The sequence below is a fragment of the Rhynchophorus ferrugineus genome, unplaced genomic scaffold, assembly GCF_030347505.1.
Source record: "Rhynchophorus ferrugineus isolate W39M unplaced genomic scaffold, kcgeb_rfMv2 rfM7, whole genome shotgun sequence".
NCBI classification, from domain to species: domain Eukaryota; kingdom Metazoa; phylum Arthropoda; class Insecta; order Coleoptera; family Curculionidae; genus Rhynchophorus; species Rhynchophorus ferrugineus.
In genome coordinates, this window is record NW_027472586.1 from 33,686,510 (window position 1) to 33,703,132 (window position 16,623).

At 33.1% G+C, this 16,623-nt stretch overlaps 1 protein-coding gene across 1 annotated transcript; it reads right to left on the reverse strand.

Annotated features, from left to right (window-relative positions):
- Positions 1-4,342: 4,342 nt before the first annotated feature.
- Positions 4,343-15,493, reverse strand: LOC143199830 (synaptic vesicular amine transporter). The gene is made up of 7 exons (XM_076409953.1): positions 15,254-15,493; positions 11,938-12,204; positions 11,617-11,880; positions 7,165-7,437; positions 6,981-7,115; positions 4,574-4,809; positions 4,343-4,499 (listed from the first exon to the last, which is right to left on the reverse strand). The coding sequence occupies exons 1-7, from the start codon at positions 15,339-15,341 to the stop codon at positions 4,413-4,415; spliced, it is 1,350 nt and encodes a 449-aa protein (XP_076266068.1). The 5' UTR covers positions 15,342-15,493; the 3' UTR covers positions 4,343-4,412.
- Positions 15,494-16,623: the final 1,130 nt, after the last annotated feature.

The window sequence follows — 16,623 nt, forward strand, 5'->3', positions numbered from 1 at the left end:
AAGATACGTTTTTTAATTATTAAAGTTCACAATTTGAGAATATATGTCTTAAGAATAATATCATCCAACAACTAACGGAACATAAACTGGTTCGCTCACGATTCTAATCCGAAAACAAGATGCTGACAAGACCTCATTCAGCTACAATTTCCCAGATTCTATATACTAATTCTATATTCTATTTTTAAATTCCTTACTTCCTTATCTTATATCTTCTTCTTCTTATCTTATATCTTCAGATATACAGAAACATTTTATATATATATTGATATTATAATACAAAACGGAGTCGTGGTACCACGTAACCGCAGTATATATAGTACAAAATAATTTCGGAGAAAAAATTGGTAAATTCTGGAAACCGCATGAACTCCGAGCAATAAAAGAAACGGTGCTTGGAATATTTGGCGATGACACAATAATTAAGGACAATCTCTACCTAAGGGTATAGAAAAAATACCAGTGGCAGTCAACGAGATCCGCAAATGGTCTAAAGACAGGAAAATATGCCGTCTATATCAATTTTACGTTGCAGCAAAATGACAAAAACTTAATAATATTACTTAAGCTATGCTCGATTCCTAAAGTAGAATTATCGAGATATCTCGACAAGTACGAACTTCTAGCATATCTAATGTAAGATGTAATAGTAAAATGGAGAAAGAATGGTACAATATATTATGCTAGTTAATCAAAACATTTTCATTATTTTCAACTTCAACTTTTTGCCATCTTTCTGACAACATCGCAATACCGTGTCCACATAAGTAGATCCACTTTTCGTCGCTAGTCACATTGCTCCACACAGAACGCGTTGAAACGTTTGGAACTGGATTTTCAGTAAATCTGAAGCCTTTTCCCTCCTTTTAAATATTTCACATCGCACATAAAAGTACAAAAATACTTATCAACTTAGCAACTGCTAATCTATCATAAAGTTATTCAATACGTCGAAGTGTTTTGGCTCTTTAGGCCGTTTTTTTCTCATTGACATCAAAATTGCTACTTTTAAATAAATCAAACCAAAACCAACTTGAATATAACAGTACAGCATCAAAATAAGTTTCTAAAAAGCTTGATAAAATTTCGATTATTAGCATCTGTATACACTGAATCTCAATAATACTAAATGGAAAACTGTTATTTTATGTATTCGTACCAATAAATATTTCTGATCAAAAGATATGCCTAATATTTAATAGACAGACATATTCTCTTAAAATATATTGTAATATCTTAATGTTCTATTTAAAAATCGATATAAAATCAGCATAATACACTTTTCAAGAAATAATTAATAATAATACAACATAATGAATTTGATTCCTTCACCATTTTATAATTTTAATTTTAATGGTAGATGCTTGTTCCTTTGCTGGCAAAATTTCTGAAAAATTATCGACATTTAAATGTTAATTATACTATAACTATATCAAATAATGGTTAAAAATAATACTCAAAGACAATTAAAGGTTAATTTTCCTTAGTTTTATATTTTTCTAAAAGTCCCTTCGCCATTTTGTAATTTTAAACATAAGACTGTCTGTTTTCTTGTCTCCGGGCCTTCCGGCGTGTGTTAATGTTAACGCAATTACGACCGAAAGGTCTCTAGGTACTGTTTATTTAGATACAGATCATCTGAGGGCCTCTGGCGACACAAAGATTCGCAATAACTTACACCGGCGGCGAGAACAGCTAGTTTGATTCGATTTGTGGCAGGGCCTGCCCTGCGGCTAATTCAATCTCTGTTTGGATTGTAACTTAAGACAGATTCGTTGTTAGTTTAGCATTTATTTCGGTTATTCTCCCGAGACGAGGGGGAACGGAACAATGGACAGGAAAAGGAATAGATTGTGCAAAAAATCGTTCTCTCTCGTTAAATGAATATGAATGTTTATTGACCAAACTAACTTGATTCCTTTCGTATACAGGGAACGTCATATATAAAAACTATCGAGGTTAGTTAATTTTTTAAGAACTATTATGATTTTCTTAAAAGCATGCGGGGGATATATTACAAGTAGTTATTCAATAGGATGGGCAAGTTCATCCTACGTTCTTTTGTATTCGCACATTTGGTAATTACTTTGTCATTAAAATTGTCTATTTCGAAGATAAACTGCTTTTCAATAGATAGCATAGAAAGACTTAGCATGGATAGCATGGAAGAAAGATACACCTTTCCGCCCCTGACGTTGTCATGGAAGTTGTTACCAGGATTTCTAATAATTGTCTAGTGTTCAACTTGTCCCCTAGATTTTTTGCTGTTAAAGTTTTTAGAAGAGGTAGTGTATCAAGTGGTGGATGAAACGAACATATGAAAGGGAGTTTATCCTCAGGAAATTTACAACAATACTCTCCAAAGTATATATATTCCGAAAAGAAAAGTGATAGAACTACTAGATGCTCTTTAAAATAGAATTCATTTTTGTTATAACATCACATATTTCTAAAGCAGAAATTCGGTAATCAAGTTTACTGTTACCTCGACGGTTGCGTTTATTTTCTGATGGCTCATGACTTATAACAGGTCAATTGAAAAGTGTCCGGTCTGACACATAGATGGCGCTACTAGAATTAAATCCATATGTTTTTTAGTTAGCCTTAACCCCCAAAAGATGCGAGTATAAATTTGAAAGCGATCGGATCATTAGTTTGTGAATTATAACATTTTGAATGAAGCAACTTTTCTTATTGTGAAAAAATGCATAAAAAGGAATTTCGCGTATTGATAAAATATTGCTTTTTGAAGGGAAAAAATAGAGCTGCAGCAAAAATTTGGCTTGATTCCGAGTTTCCGGGCACTGCCTCAAGGATTGGTATGCTAAGTTTACATGTGGTGAAATGAGCACCGGAGACGGTGAACGCAGTGGACGTTACCGACGAAAACATTTAAAAAATCCACAAAATGATTTTGAATTACCGTAAATAGAAATTGAATTGTGGCGACCGCCACGACCCTTTAGGCCACCACCAATTCACCATCAACAACTACAAAGGTTGGCAACGCCGGTGGATTGGTACCATGCAGTTCTGGAGTATAAAAGGCCATCACGACGACGTCTCGCTCTCTTTGCTTATCACCGTCCCCCTGTAACAGTACCATTTCCACAGCGCTACCGTACTTTCTTCACCTTAACCTAATATCCTGTCAATTCTCCTATCGACCACATGTATCAATTGTAAGTTAGAATAAACAACTTTGATTCAACCAGTGTTTTTAGTTCCCGTGCAAATTCCTTCCAAAAATAGTAGTGAGTGTTCTGACAAATAATCGCCGCGGCAGCTACACATTTCGACCGACCGACCGACCCGACGAACATTCCTACAGAATGAAACAACAGATACCCTAAAGATATCAACTGAACGTGTATATCATATCATTCAGCAATATTTGGGTATGAGAAAGCTCTGTGCAAAATGGATGCATCGCGAGCTCACTTTTGACCAAAAACAACGACGAATTGATGATTCGGAGCAATGTTTGAAGATGATCAAGTATTCTCGAAATTTGACCCCAGCGACTATTTCCTGTTCTCAGATCTCAAAAGAATGCTCGCTGGGGAGAAATTTTCGTCGAATGAAGAGGTGATCGCTAAAACTGAGGCCTATTTTGAAGCAAAGGACAAATCGTACTACAAAAATGGTGTCGAAAAGTTGGAGGGTCGCTATAATCAGAGTATCACCCTTGAAGGGAATTATGTTGAATAAAAAAAACTAATTTTGAGAAAAAATGTGTTTTACTATGATAAACCGGGGACTTTTCAATTGACCTGTTAATATCTGATGTTTCACTAATAATGTTATCAATATTATGTCGAAAATACTCCAGTAGGTTCGATTTTTCCTTGCTGTAGTTGGTTAGAAAGGATATCTAGCATATGTGGGATATCGGACGGAAAAAAATTAACCAAAAATTAAAGATCCCTTAATGAGAACTTAAGATGGACTTTTCATGAAGCTTTTTATTAATATCCTCATAAAAATTATGAACAATACGTGAGATATCGACGCGAACAGGTAGTTAACGGTAATTAAGTGGACCCAAGTCTGAACAGTATGACAGTTTTATCAATTGCCAATTCCACTGATATACTGCTATCTTGACGTCGAATCACATGAAAATGTTCACGTGTTAATAACATGTTTTATATAAAATGAATTTTCAAATTACTATAAACACAAATCGAGCTCAGATCACAAAAATGTTCTGAATGTGTTTATGTTCAATAATGGCATGTTTCTAATAAAATAATCAGATAGTGCCTGATCACTTAAATATAATAAACATAAATAAATTAATAAAACCAATAAACCATTTAGGTATTGTAAGAAAACACTATTTTCGTAATAACCATTTTAATTTTCATTTGTTAAAGACATAGTTCCACTCTCAAGAGTATTATCATTCCTCATTCGGTACTAGATATGGTATTGGTTGTATCAAAACTGGAGTAAGAGCCACAACCATCTTTTTCCAGAATCTGTTTTTCATTAGTCTGAAACAGTTACATTACTGCATTATTGCAACAGGTTTAAATATGAATTAGTCAGTTGTTAAGATATTGATCACCTTATGACTTTCTAATTCGCACAAAAATGGACAGAAGAACAAATTGATGAAGCCTACTATGCGAATCAGCCAAGGAAATCCGAAAAGTTCAACACCCTGGCCTCCTAACAGTGGTCCGAAGGAATAAGCCACTGCCACAGCTGCTTGTTGAAAGGCATACACCGGTCCATAATGGCAACATCCATTATCATCCACGAAATTGGCTAAGAGAGGTACTATTGAAGCATCTACTGCACCTAAAATGTATATATTGCCATTAAATATTAAGTAATATCTATTTCATTATTTTTATTTTAGGAGTATAAAATAGAAATCGCCCTTTTCAAATTTTAAAGCTTTATTAAACAAAATCAGTTAGCAGTGTTGGCTTTAGACGAAGAAAATTCAAGGATATTGACATCAATATAAAATGGAGAGTTTAGATCGGAACATTTCTACAGGAACTTCAAATTTCTACATAATTTTCCATAAATATAACAGATGGGGCAAAAACCATTTTACCATTTTAATTGCGCGCCTTCTTGGTTATGTGACGTTTAGCTCAGTTTCGCCTTAACCATTGTGTTGTATAGACATCCAAATTTTATTATGGATAAATATAAACCACAAGAGCGAGCAGGAATAATGACAATATCTATTGAAAACAATCTTTCCATTATTGCCACTCAGCGAAAATTGTGTCAAAACACATTGTGATATGATACAGAATTAAACAACAATTCGATAAATGGAAAGAAGTGATCCTGAGATATAATAATTCCACTTTTTTGGGACTTCATGAAATATGGGTATTCGCCATTGTATTGAATTACGAGCCAACAGAGGTTATATTAATTTTACGTCTATTTATGTGTTACTTACATTCTTATTATTAACCATTCATCAATATATGCGCTGGAAAACGTTTATAATATTCATATAACTTAATTTATAAGTTATTTAACCTACCGACCTATAAGTTTATTACCAATAATCTCGAAAGTTTTCGAGAAATTATACATAAAAAAACTAAATTATATAATAGAAAAAAGAAAAATTATTCCAGAACATCAGTTTGGCTTTCGCAATAAGCATGGGACTATAGAACAAGTGCATAGACTTGTAAACCAAATAAACGCTGACCTAAATGCCAAAAGATATTGTTCGGCTGCTTTCCTAGACATATCTCAGGTTTTTGACAAAGTATGGCATACGGGCTTACAGGTTAAACTAAAGAAACTTCTCCCTCATCCGGACTATCAGCTACTAAAATCGTATCTCACTGACAGACATTTTATTGTAAATCAAGGCGATGAACATACCGAATTAAATCCCATATATTCAGGAGTTCCGCAAGGTAGTGTACTGGGTCCAGTACTGTAACTTCTGTATACGGCTGATCTGCCCACCACAAAAATAACTACTGTGGCAACATATGCAGACGATACAGCAATCTTAGCATCCCATGAAGATCCAGTCACAGCATCAATAAACCTACAAACCCACCTGGAGCAAATACAATTATGGTTGAAGACATGGCGCATTAAAGCCAATGAATCAAAATCCACGCATATAACGTTTACCCTGCGTAGAAGAACATGTCCACCAGTAAATATCAATCATCGTCAACTCCCCCAAGCAGAGCATGTTAAATATCTTGGTATGCATTTAGATCGACGCCTAACCTGGAAGAAGCACATACTCTCTAAACGGAAACAACTAGGACTAAAATTATATCAAATGTATTGGCTCATTGGGCGCAAATCCAAGTTATCATTAGATAACAAGGTATTGCTGTATGGGGTTCAACTATGGGGTACCGCTAGCAAATCTAATATATCCATCATTCGGCGGTTCCAAAATAAGGTGTTGCGTGCCATTGTTGATGCTCCGTACTATATTTCAAATAAAGTGATACAACGCGATATTCCTCTAGAACCTATAACGAGTGTAATCCAACGTGTTTGTGTGAAGTACTTCGAAAGAGTGTCAGTGCATCCCAATGTACTCGCTAATCAGCTAAATATGCGACGTGATAGTGAAGTGCGTAGACTAAAACGTTTAACACCACCTGATCTGATTACTGGACATATGTAGAGTTTAGAATAAGCATTAGAATAAGACTAATTAATTAAGATAATATTTTATACAGAAGATTGCTTAATGAAGTGATTTTCTACATGCCATGTATATATAATATAAACAGAAGAAATACTTATTGCCAATAGGGCAGATTGTGGACTCACGAAGAGTAATAAAAAAAAATAAGTTATTTATAACTTTAATTTTAAAATTTAAAATACAAAAAAGTTCCTTCCCCATTTTATAATTAATTTTTTTTTTTGTTAAGTCAGAGTAGTGCAAACTGCATACTGTACATGAAAATCTTCTAAATTATAAAATTAATTATAATGTAAATGTGACATACCGACACCCAGTCCCAATCCAAAATGAGGTATTCCTAACTGAGACATGGTACTCGCCATCGGTAATGAGCAGCAAGACAAGCCTGTAAGTACCATGGCAATGATAGAAATACGCCATGGTCGGACAGGAAGTAACCCTAGAAACAACTGTTATTATCCAAACATAGTAATAATGACTTTCCATACCTGCGAAGTGAGAACCAATAAAATATCCAATACTGTCAGGAATAAACACAGCTCCTAATTGCCACTTGGATGGCGGAGGCGACATATGAGCCAGTAACCACATAGGCACGCACGGTTCTAAGATGGCCATGGACGACGTACTGACGCATATGGCTAATCCCGATAGAATTATAGCCTTGTCCTTTAGCAGAATCATCCAGCTACGGTAAGATGACTCGAGGGTATTCAGGGATTCTTCCTCTTCGGTCTCAATCGGTAGAGTTACCTGAAGAACTGATTAACTGGAATATTATTTTTTTGTAAATACAGAAGAAAATAACATAGTTGACTTTCTTAAGACTCCGTTTCAAATGGATCTGTCACATGAGAAATTTACTGTTATGGAAGTAAATACATAAAGAAATAAAGAAGAAAAAGCTCCTGGTTTTGACCTAATATATTAACTGGAAGAATCTTAAGAGAGATATCAGGAAACTGCATCAAATTCACAACATTCATATTTAATACCGTGCTAAGACTTAATTACTTTCCTAGTACTTGGAAAGTGTCTCAAAATGATTCTTAAACCTAGGAAAAAATCAGAAGATCTCTCTTCTTATAGTCCTATAAGCCTGTTACCTGTGATCTCTAAACAATTCGAAAAACTATTCATTAGGAGACTTGAAATAATCTCAGAGGAGAGAAAGACCATTCCTCATTCAAGACCATCAATTTGGCTTCCGTAATAAACACGAAACAATAGAACAAATACATAGAATAGTCAACCAAATTAAAAAAAAAACTTAAACGATAAAAAATATTACTCCGCTGTATTTCTCGATATTTCTCAGGCCTTCGACAAGGTGTGGCACACTGAACTGCATGTTAAATTGAAAAAGCTTTTGCCCCATACGCACTTTCAGCTGCTGAAATCGTACCTCACAGACAGACATTCTATGGTCAAACAAGGTGACGAATACACTGATTTACATCCAATAAATTCGAGTGTTTCACAGGGCAGTGTTCTTGGCCAATTGTTATATCTATTGTATACAGCTGACTTACCGACCTCAAGAAACACTACTGTTGCAACATATGCTCACGATACAGCGGTTTGATCACCATACGAGGATACAATACAAGCCACAAGAAACCTCGAACTTAATCTTAACAAAGTCGAATTGTGATTGAAAATGTTGCGTATCAAAGCAAATGAGATAAAATCCAGGTGTGTCACATTGACCCCTTGTAGAAGAACATGCCACTCAGTAAAATTAAATAATCATAAACTTCCGCAAGCAGACATTGTTAAATATCTGCAATTGGAATGCATTTGGATCGACGTTTGACATGGAAAAAACATATAGTGACAAAACGCAAACAGCTTGGGGTTAAACTAAACCAAATGTATTGGCTGATAGGGCCTAAATCTAAATTATCATTATATAAGATATTTGAACTTATGGTATTGAACTGTGGGGTACTATTAGCAAATCTAAATTAGATATCCTCAAGAGGTTCCATAATAATAGTGTTGCGAGTCATCGTCAACACCCCATATGACGTGTCCAACAAACTGATTCAGCGCGATATCCCCTTATAACCCATAACTAGTGTGATTCGGAGTATTAGTGCGAAATACTCTGAAAGACTATTAGTACATCCCAATGCACTCTCCAAAGAGTTAAATGTGCGTAATAACAGTGAAGTGCGTAGACTCAAACGCAAACTACCATACGAACTGATTAATGGAGTGCGACACATGGAGTGCGATTTAATAATCTCTACAATTAGCTAGAATAGTTATTAGAATAAGTTAGGAAGGACTTTAAAATTAGTTAGAATAGTGTCTAGAATAAGATGTAGATTATAAGTTGTACAGTAGATCACTTACTGAAGTGATTCTACATGTCAGGACGATTATATTATATAGTTGAAATCATATAATAATACTTATTGCCCACGGACAGATTGTCGACGTTCTAGAAGATTAATAAAAAAAATTTCGCAAATATATTGTTGTATCGAAACCTCAAACCAAAGACAAATATTGTTTTTTTGGTCAATTATTAAAAATGATTTTTTTATGGATCAAAATTACTTTAATCAAGTAATTTGTTCATAATTTTAATAAGTTCAAGTTATCCGTTCATATCAAGTTCACAAACAAAAAAAGTGTGTATCAATAAATATAGTATCACATTTAAATCATAAAATTAAGAAGAGAGAATTTGATATACAACAATTATATATATTGACACAGATTAAGTGTTTGCTAACCAAAGTTGCATCTGTCTGAACAATCACACACAGGAACTTCCAGTTCAACCTCGCAACAGTGTATCCTTTACAATTCTTGCAACATGCAAGAAAATTACTTTAAGACTTTGTTGATCATTATTTTCGCAACTTTTTTAATTCCAATTAACACGTTCATTGGATTTATGGCCGTTGCAAAACTATATAGCCCTAAGTATTCCTCTTCAATGTCGATATCTTCTCAGCAAATTAATTATTCACTTTGAAATAGTCGCAGTTGCTCTGCTATTCGTCATCAATCACACTACACATTACACCATAGAAAAAGCTTTTTTGTCTTTCAAACAATAACCAAAAGTTTTCATCCAATAAGCCAACAATGCATTAGCTTGTTGATGACAAAACTGACAATTAAGATATGACGGAGCAGCCATAAGTTTCTAAATGTGTTTAATTATTTAATAAAAGTGTTGACGACAACTTTCTTCCAAATCATACAAAAAAAGTGATGAATGTCAAAAATTACATATTGAGAATTCTATGTTTAACTAGCGCCTAAACACACTGAATAACTCAATGATACTAAATGGAAAACTGTTATTTTATGTAGAGAAAATTCAAAACTGAATTTAACACTTCGTTTTCCAGTTTTTTTTTACTTAAATTGATACTTCGAATTTTCAACTATATAATATTTTTATTGATAAAAGTTACTTAAAAAACTGAAAATTATGAAAATATTTTAATCAAATAAATGGCAGTTAAGAGTCTTAGTGTGTAACGTTAATATTTGATTACTGTTACCAACCGAGTGTTTACTAACGGGATTTCCATTAATTTTTAATATGATAGTATATGTGATAAAAACATTTTTAACAAAAAATTGGACCGACATCAAAAAATAAATAAGGACCTCACTAAAAAGTAAACAATAATCAAACTTACAGTTTTAATTTAAAAAAAAACATATTAAAATAAAATATGTCCATAATAATCGTTGTAATAACTAAATAAAAACAAACAGAAACTTTATTTAACCTATCTACTACACGTATTTTATATTCTAAAATATACACACAATTTAGCTTAACACCCAGCTAAACCTATTTATCTATTTACAATATTATTTTAACTACTACCAACTAATTACCTTGAAATCGGTGTCGAGCAACAAATTAAACAGATTTGTTTTGTTCGTGATTTAATTTTGTGTATATGTCACAAAATTATATTATTAATTTGGTATTCTTTGGGTATACTGTTCCGTCAACCTGTATACTGAATACAGCTTCAAACTGACTGACTTTTACACTTATTTCAGATAAAAATATGCCTTCGAAATTTGAGCGTTTCCCTCGATTACCAACCGCTCCCCCACCCCCCTCTTCCCCCCGTCAGATCCTGATTTCGTTCTAATGGGACCACCTCGGGAGTGCACTTTTTCGAATAAAAAGCGGTCTATAATTGATGAAGAAATCGGCGAATATACATTAATATATATGTAAATATATATATATATATATATATATATATATATATATATATATATATATATTATTATAATTAAAAAAAAAAAATATATATATATATATATATATATATAATTAAAAATATAAAAAATATATGTATAAAAAGCTTTTCTCTCTATATAGTTCTCATTACCGTGTATTATCAAAGTATAAATAACAGGTCATCTACAGCTGAAATAATTGACCAATTTTGCGAAACAGTTTACTATACATTAAAGGCTTAAATAAATCTCATAGAGTTTCAGATAATAAGTTTATATATATAAGTTATAACAAACGAGTCGAAGACGCAGATTCCTATGCCTCATTTATGTCTGTCAAATAAGGGCTTTTGCCACGATGTTGACCGTTTGGTCAGAAATATGATAATCACTATCAAAAAAATAAGGTTTAAAATCTTAAACAGCAAACTGTTGTGGACAAATTTAGTGAAAAATGAACTTCATTTAAGAAAAAAGAAGTATTTGTTTTTTTTTAATATGGGGCTATGCCGTGTTATAAAGCTTATTTATTGGGAAATAGAAGCTCTCTCAATGACAAAAAAGTACTGCCATTTATTGATTACAAGATTATTTTTGTTTATAGCAAATGTAATTAAAAAATATGCCGTCTCAAGCTAAAACATGTTCATTGTTTACAATATGCTCATGTATACACTCTATTTTTAATGCTATTATATACTTACTAATGCTAATGAGAACGAATGATGAAATAAACAAAAATGGAGCTGTTTTCCCAAAAAGCTGATAGGTAGTGCCACCCAACGGATAGCCTATAAGTACTCCAAGAGCTATCCCACCGAACGCCAAGGGCATCAATCGATTTCTTGCCTCTTTTGGTACGGACTTGGCCAATATACACATTCCACTCACTGCTATTGCTGCTGATGAGCTTCCATGTAAGGCTCGAGCCAACACCAACAATCCATAGGTATCGCCGTAAGCAAACACTGCAATAACAAAAAATGTTGTTGTCATATCTTTATAGATCACCAAAACAAACTTACATAGAGCTGCCAAAAGCATATTGCAAGAACCTAACAACAATGGTAAAGTATAATTATACGCTTCTATTAAATATCCAACCAAGGGGGTGAAAGCCAACTGAACGAAAGCCTTGGAGGCCAACAGTGCTCCCAGAGGACCGTTGTCATTCTCTAGAGCTTCGTACTTTCTCTGCAGAGGACTCAACGATTCGGGACCGAAGCTATTGACTTCTGACGTCGACTTAGTTATGATGGTGTTGGAGAAAAGATAATCAGGGATTATTGGCACTGAAATATAAAAATACTAATAGATTATCAAAGGTGTGTTACAACAGTGTATTTCTCAGAGCTTGCAACGTGTGGTGGAACATTATCATGCAAGAACACTTATACTCTCTAACCCTTGTTACTCGTTATTACTAGTTTTTTTGCAACAATATGTAGTTAATTTTGATGAATTGACATAGATAGACATGTGTAGCAACAGTTTCATTTGATTTTATTAGCTAACACTTTTGCTGACAGATTTGAAGACACTCATGGCCATAAATTCAGCTTCCCTGTGGATGTATATGTCTCTAACTACCAAACTGCCCGAAAATGAAAATATTCATGGTCTGAGTCTTGCAGCTTGTTGTCTTGAAAAATTTTGTGATCGTCCAGCGTATTAGCAGTCATTGACATTAAAAACACTAATTTTAAATTGTTGAAACCAGAACCAAAAATTGGGATACGACAAAGCAGCATCATTATAAGTTTCTAAAAACGTTGGATGAGCTTCGACAGCATATTTCTTCACATTAAAGAACAAAAGTAACGAATGTCCAAAATGCAATTCTGACTGCTCTATGATCAGCGGCAGTACGCGCTAAATAACTCAATAATACTAATTGAAAGACTGCTATTTTATGTACAGAAATGTTAAAACCATGTATTTTGGCAGCTAGGTTAGGTTGTTTAATAGTTGATTATATTGATACTTGACATAATACGATGAATACATTATAATACATATATATTATGTATTACTGTAATCAAAAATGGTAAGATGTTAAAATTATAGTGTCCATCCCGAATTATTTCCGAGGATTAAAACTGAATCGAAGAACGCTTGAGAGACGACCGTCTTCAACAACCGGCATAAATGCTTTGTATCTCTTTATATCATTTTAACTGTTAACTATGGAAATTAATCTGATGAAGACCCTTTTGCATTTTATTTCATCTTTACTATTTACTCTCGATATGTATTAAATGTATATATATATATATATATATATATATATATATATATATATATATATATATATATATATATATCAATGTATCACACAAAAACAACCATAGTCAATTCAAAATAGCAGTGTACCCACGTGACCTGTCAAAATGTCGCAATATTGTCTCAGCAAATCTGAGTTTTTATACATTTTGACTCTGACATATAACAAAATTATAATCTAAATAAAATAATGAACCAAAAATGTTATGTATTAAAATTTATCTATTATAGATCTAATTCATTTATTATCGAAGGACTTAAAATTACAATTAATTATACAGCTACACACAATAATTTATATGTTAGAGTTGTTTTATTATATATAAATTGAACTTTTTTCCTGTACTAGTGTACAGTTCTAGACACGTTTTCCTATGAAGTGGTATCCCCCGAAGGCCTAATCCACTTAATTAGCAATTGTATATCTGAGTGATGTATTTTACTTTCATTAGAAAACATTTTATGGGTTACGCTTCATTTTCGTTTCCTTGTAAAGTCATTGTGATTCCTTAGTTTATCCTGTTACTACCTATATACATCTTTCTTGATAAAACTAAATTTAATCACTGCATTCTCCTTAATGCATTTGCCATATCTGCAAAACAGTTAGTATTATTTCTCTCCTCATACATTTTAACCAAACGTTCATGTATATTCTGAACAATAACACACATGCTCGTAAAGCTTTTACACTTATAATATAGTTTCCAACACTTAATTTATATTAATTGTATACTTACATTTAGTTTCTTCCTCTTTCATCACCCTATCTTGGTAATTGTCAGCATTGAATCTTAGACCAACATTCATAAAGTTTAATTCAATCACTGTCATTTTCAGAAACACTAATCAAGTTAATAACTAAGCTGTTTAATTCCAATCTATAGAAAACTTGATCAAGATTCTGCCATTTGTCCATTTCGTTGTCATTCCTTAATTGCAGCCTTTGATCATATTGTGCATTGTACATAACAATAATGGATGGTTCCTCCGAGTTCTTTAAAATCTGAATTTGAAACTACTGCAAATACAAGTTATAGTTCATTCTCCATGGCAGTCACTCTTGGACTTGGAAGAAAATACTAATTCTGCACCAGGAATAAAACAGTTTCCAGCATGAAGAACTATATGTCTCTAATGAATTATTAGTAAACGTTATGACTAACAAAACCTAGTCGATAGTTATTCCAAAGTTTACCTTTTTCCATCAACTTTTGTTGTCTTTACACTATATTTATTATCATCTTACCATTAGCAACCCAATGTAACATTCTGAAATATTCATGTCTCATTTAAATACATAAATTGATATATTCTTCCTTGATTTTGCTATATGTTTTTAGAAATTGTATTCTTTTAAAAGCAATCTCTGGAAGTCCATTAAACCCCTTCATGGGATATCTTTACAACACTTAAATCCTATATTACTCAACAGTGCATGAAAGGATGTTCTACATCCCTCAAATGGCTGTAGATGTTTTGGCTTTTTATGGATACTTTCCAGATTAACAATTTTCTCTGAAATAATTTTTTTAAATTATGTTTCGATTGAGGAAACTACTTACTGTTTTTATACATTTCGTATATTTGATCTCTGATACAGCTAACATAAAGCTGATCTTGATTCGTCACCTGTTTCGCATAAATAGGGTTTCTTTTTGGTGTACTTAAGATTATATTGTTTTTAATTTTTTGAGATATGTCAGTGACCGTGCCCGTACTAGTATTCAGTGCGGCTGCAACGCGCAAAATTATATTTTCAATAATAATCGGCCCGTTTTGAAATTTATTAAAATTAAGCGTTAAAACAACATTTGCCAGTTTATAACCCGTAATTATAATATTTTGAAGAATTTTGGCGATGTTTGACAAACGGCAACTTTTGCAGGCTCTTTCTGTTACATGTTCGAACTTTAACAGCATTCTATCTCTTTTTAAATAGAATAAAATGAGAAAGAAAATCTGTAAAACCAATTTACAACTTTCGACAGGCACATGTTGATCACGTGTGTCACTACTGTGAATTTGAATAGACTATATAACCTCTAATTCACTTACCCACCACTGTTAACAACACATTATCCAACAAAAACAATATATAAACATTAACAAATGTTACCACTTTTTTACTTATTAAGCGTTCCATGATGGCCCGAACACGTCCTTTCCTGCTCCTCCTGCGAACTGGCCAAGCCGCAAGGACCCAAACCGATATGGCATCTGTTTTACAGCGCAAAGCAATCGGATAACGCGGCAAACCGTATAATAAAATTATTGCAGAACGCCCGTTAAATCCATTATCGAACCTTTATCAGTCCCTAACAGGCAGACGTTCTGCTTCGATTGATCATTCCACTTCAATAGGCCGAATTGCTCGATTGGAGGAAATATCTTCTGCTTCATATATGTAGGTTACGTGTCACATATTTTTTGTTAATATGTAATATATTATCCAGTGTTTTTCTTGAAATATGATAGGAATAAACAATGACACAGAACGCCTATACTGGTTATAACTGATGTTCTATAAAGAATGTGAATTTATTTTAAGGGCTTTGCTACATGTGGCCAAATTTTAACTACATAGTATCTGACACTTACTGTATCTATGCCAAGAGCCGAATAACACGCCTGTTCTCAGCTACTTGTTGTGATTGAAGGTCAGTTTGATAGACCTAAGTTAAAATCCTTTTTCCAAGGCTTCTAATTTTGCTAACAAAGTGATTTTCAAGTCATTTTTAATCTAGTTCGAAAAAGGATGAGGATTTCTACGTCAATTGTGGGCCGATTTTCGATATTCTTTTTTTATTCGAAAGAGTGCACTTCCGAGGTGGCCCCATTGGAACCAAATCAGTATCTGTTGGGGGGAAGAAGGGTAAATCGAGAGAAACGTTCAAATTTCAAAGGCACGTACAAAATTTTCATATATTTTTAATTTAAAATAATCAGATATTTGGATACAACGTTATTACTGAGTTGATTTGACGAAAAATCGGAAGTCGTTCAGTCCAAAAACCCACTTAATTTGCTTTTTAAGCACTAACTATAGCATATAAGACCTTGTAGAAATGGATATAATAAAATATTTCCGGCAGGACAATCACTTTTTGTTGTTGTTTAGTTAGAACATGTGTCAAATAACCTAGGCTAGGTAGTTGACCCCGGGGCCTGAGGCGTTCCTTATTTTCAATCATTGTTTCTTTATTCCTATTTTTTCTCATACGGCCTGCAACTTTACTTGGCCTACCCATTGTAATTTTAAATAAAATAACTGCGTAATATATTGAATAAATATTTAACACTAAAAAGAGAAAAATAAATATTTTTAACAAAAAAGTCGAACCGACTTCACTAGAACCTATCTGCCACACGTATTTTATATTCTACTATATACACACAATTTAGCTTAATACGTACGTAAACTTATT

Bases quoted from the DNA above. Each gene is read 5' to 3' on its own strand.
- LOC143199830 (XM_076409953.1), bottom strand. From the start codon at position 15,341: ATGGAACGCTTAATAAGTAAAAAAGTGGTAACATTTGTTAATGTTTAT. The intron at 7,116-7,164 runs GTATGGAAAGTC...AGTTGTTTCTAG, and splicing joins TATTGGTTCTCACTTCGCAG to GGTTACTTCCTGTCCGACCA. The intron at 4,810-6,980 runs GTATGTCACATT...TATACATTTTAG, and splicing joins TGGATTGGGACTGGGTGTCG to GTGCAGTAGATGCTTCAATA.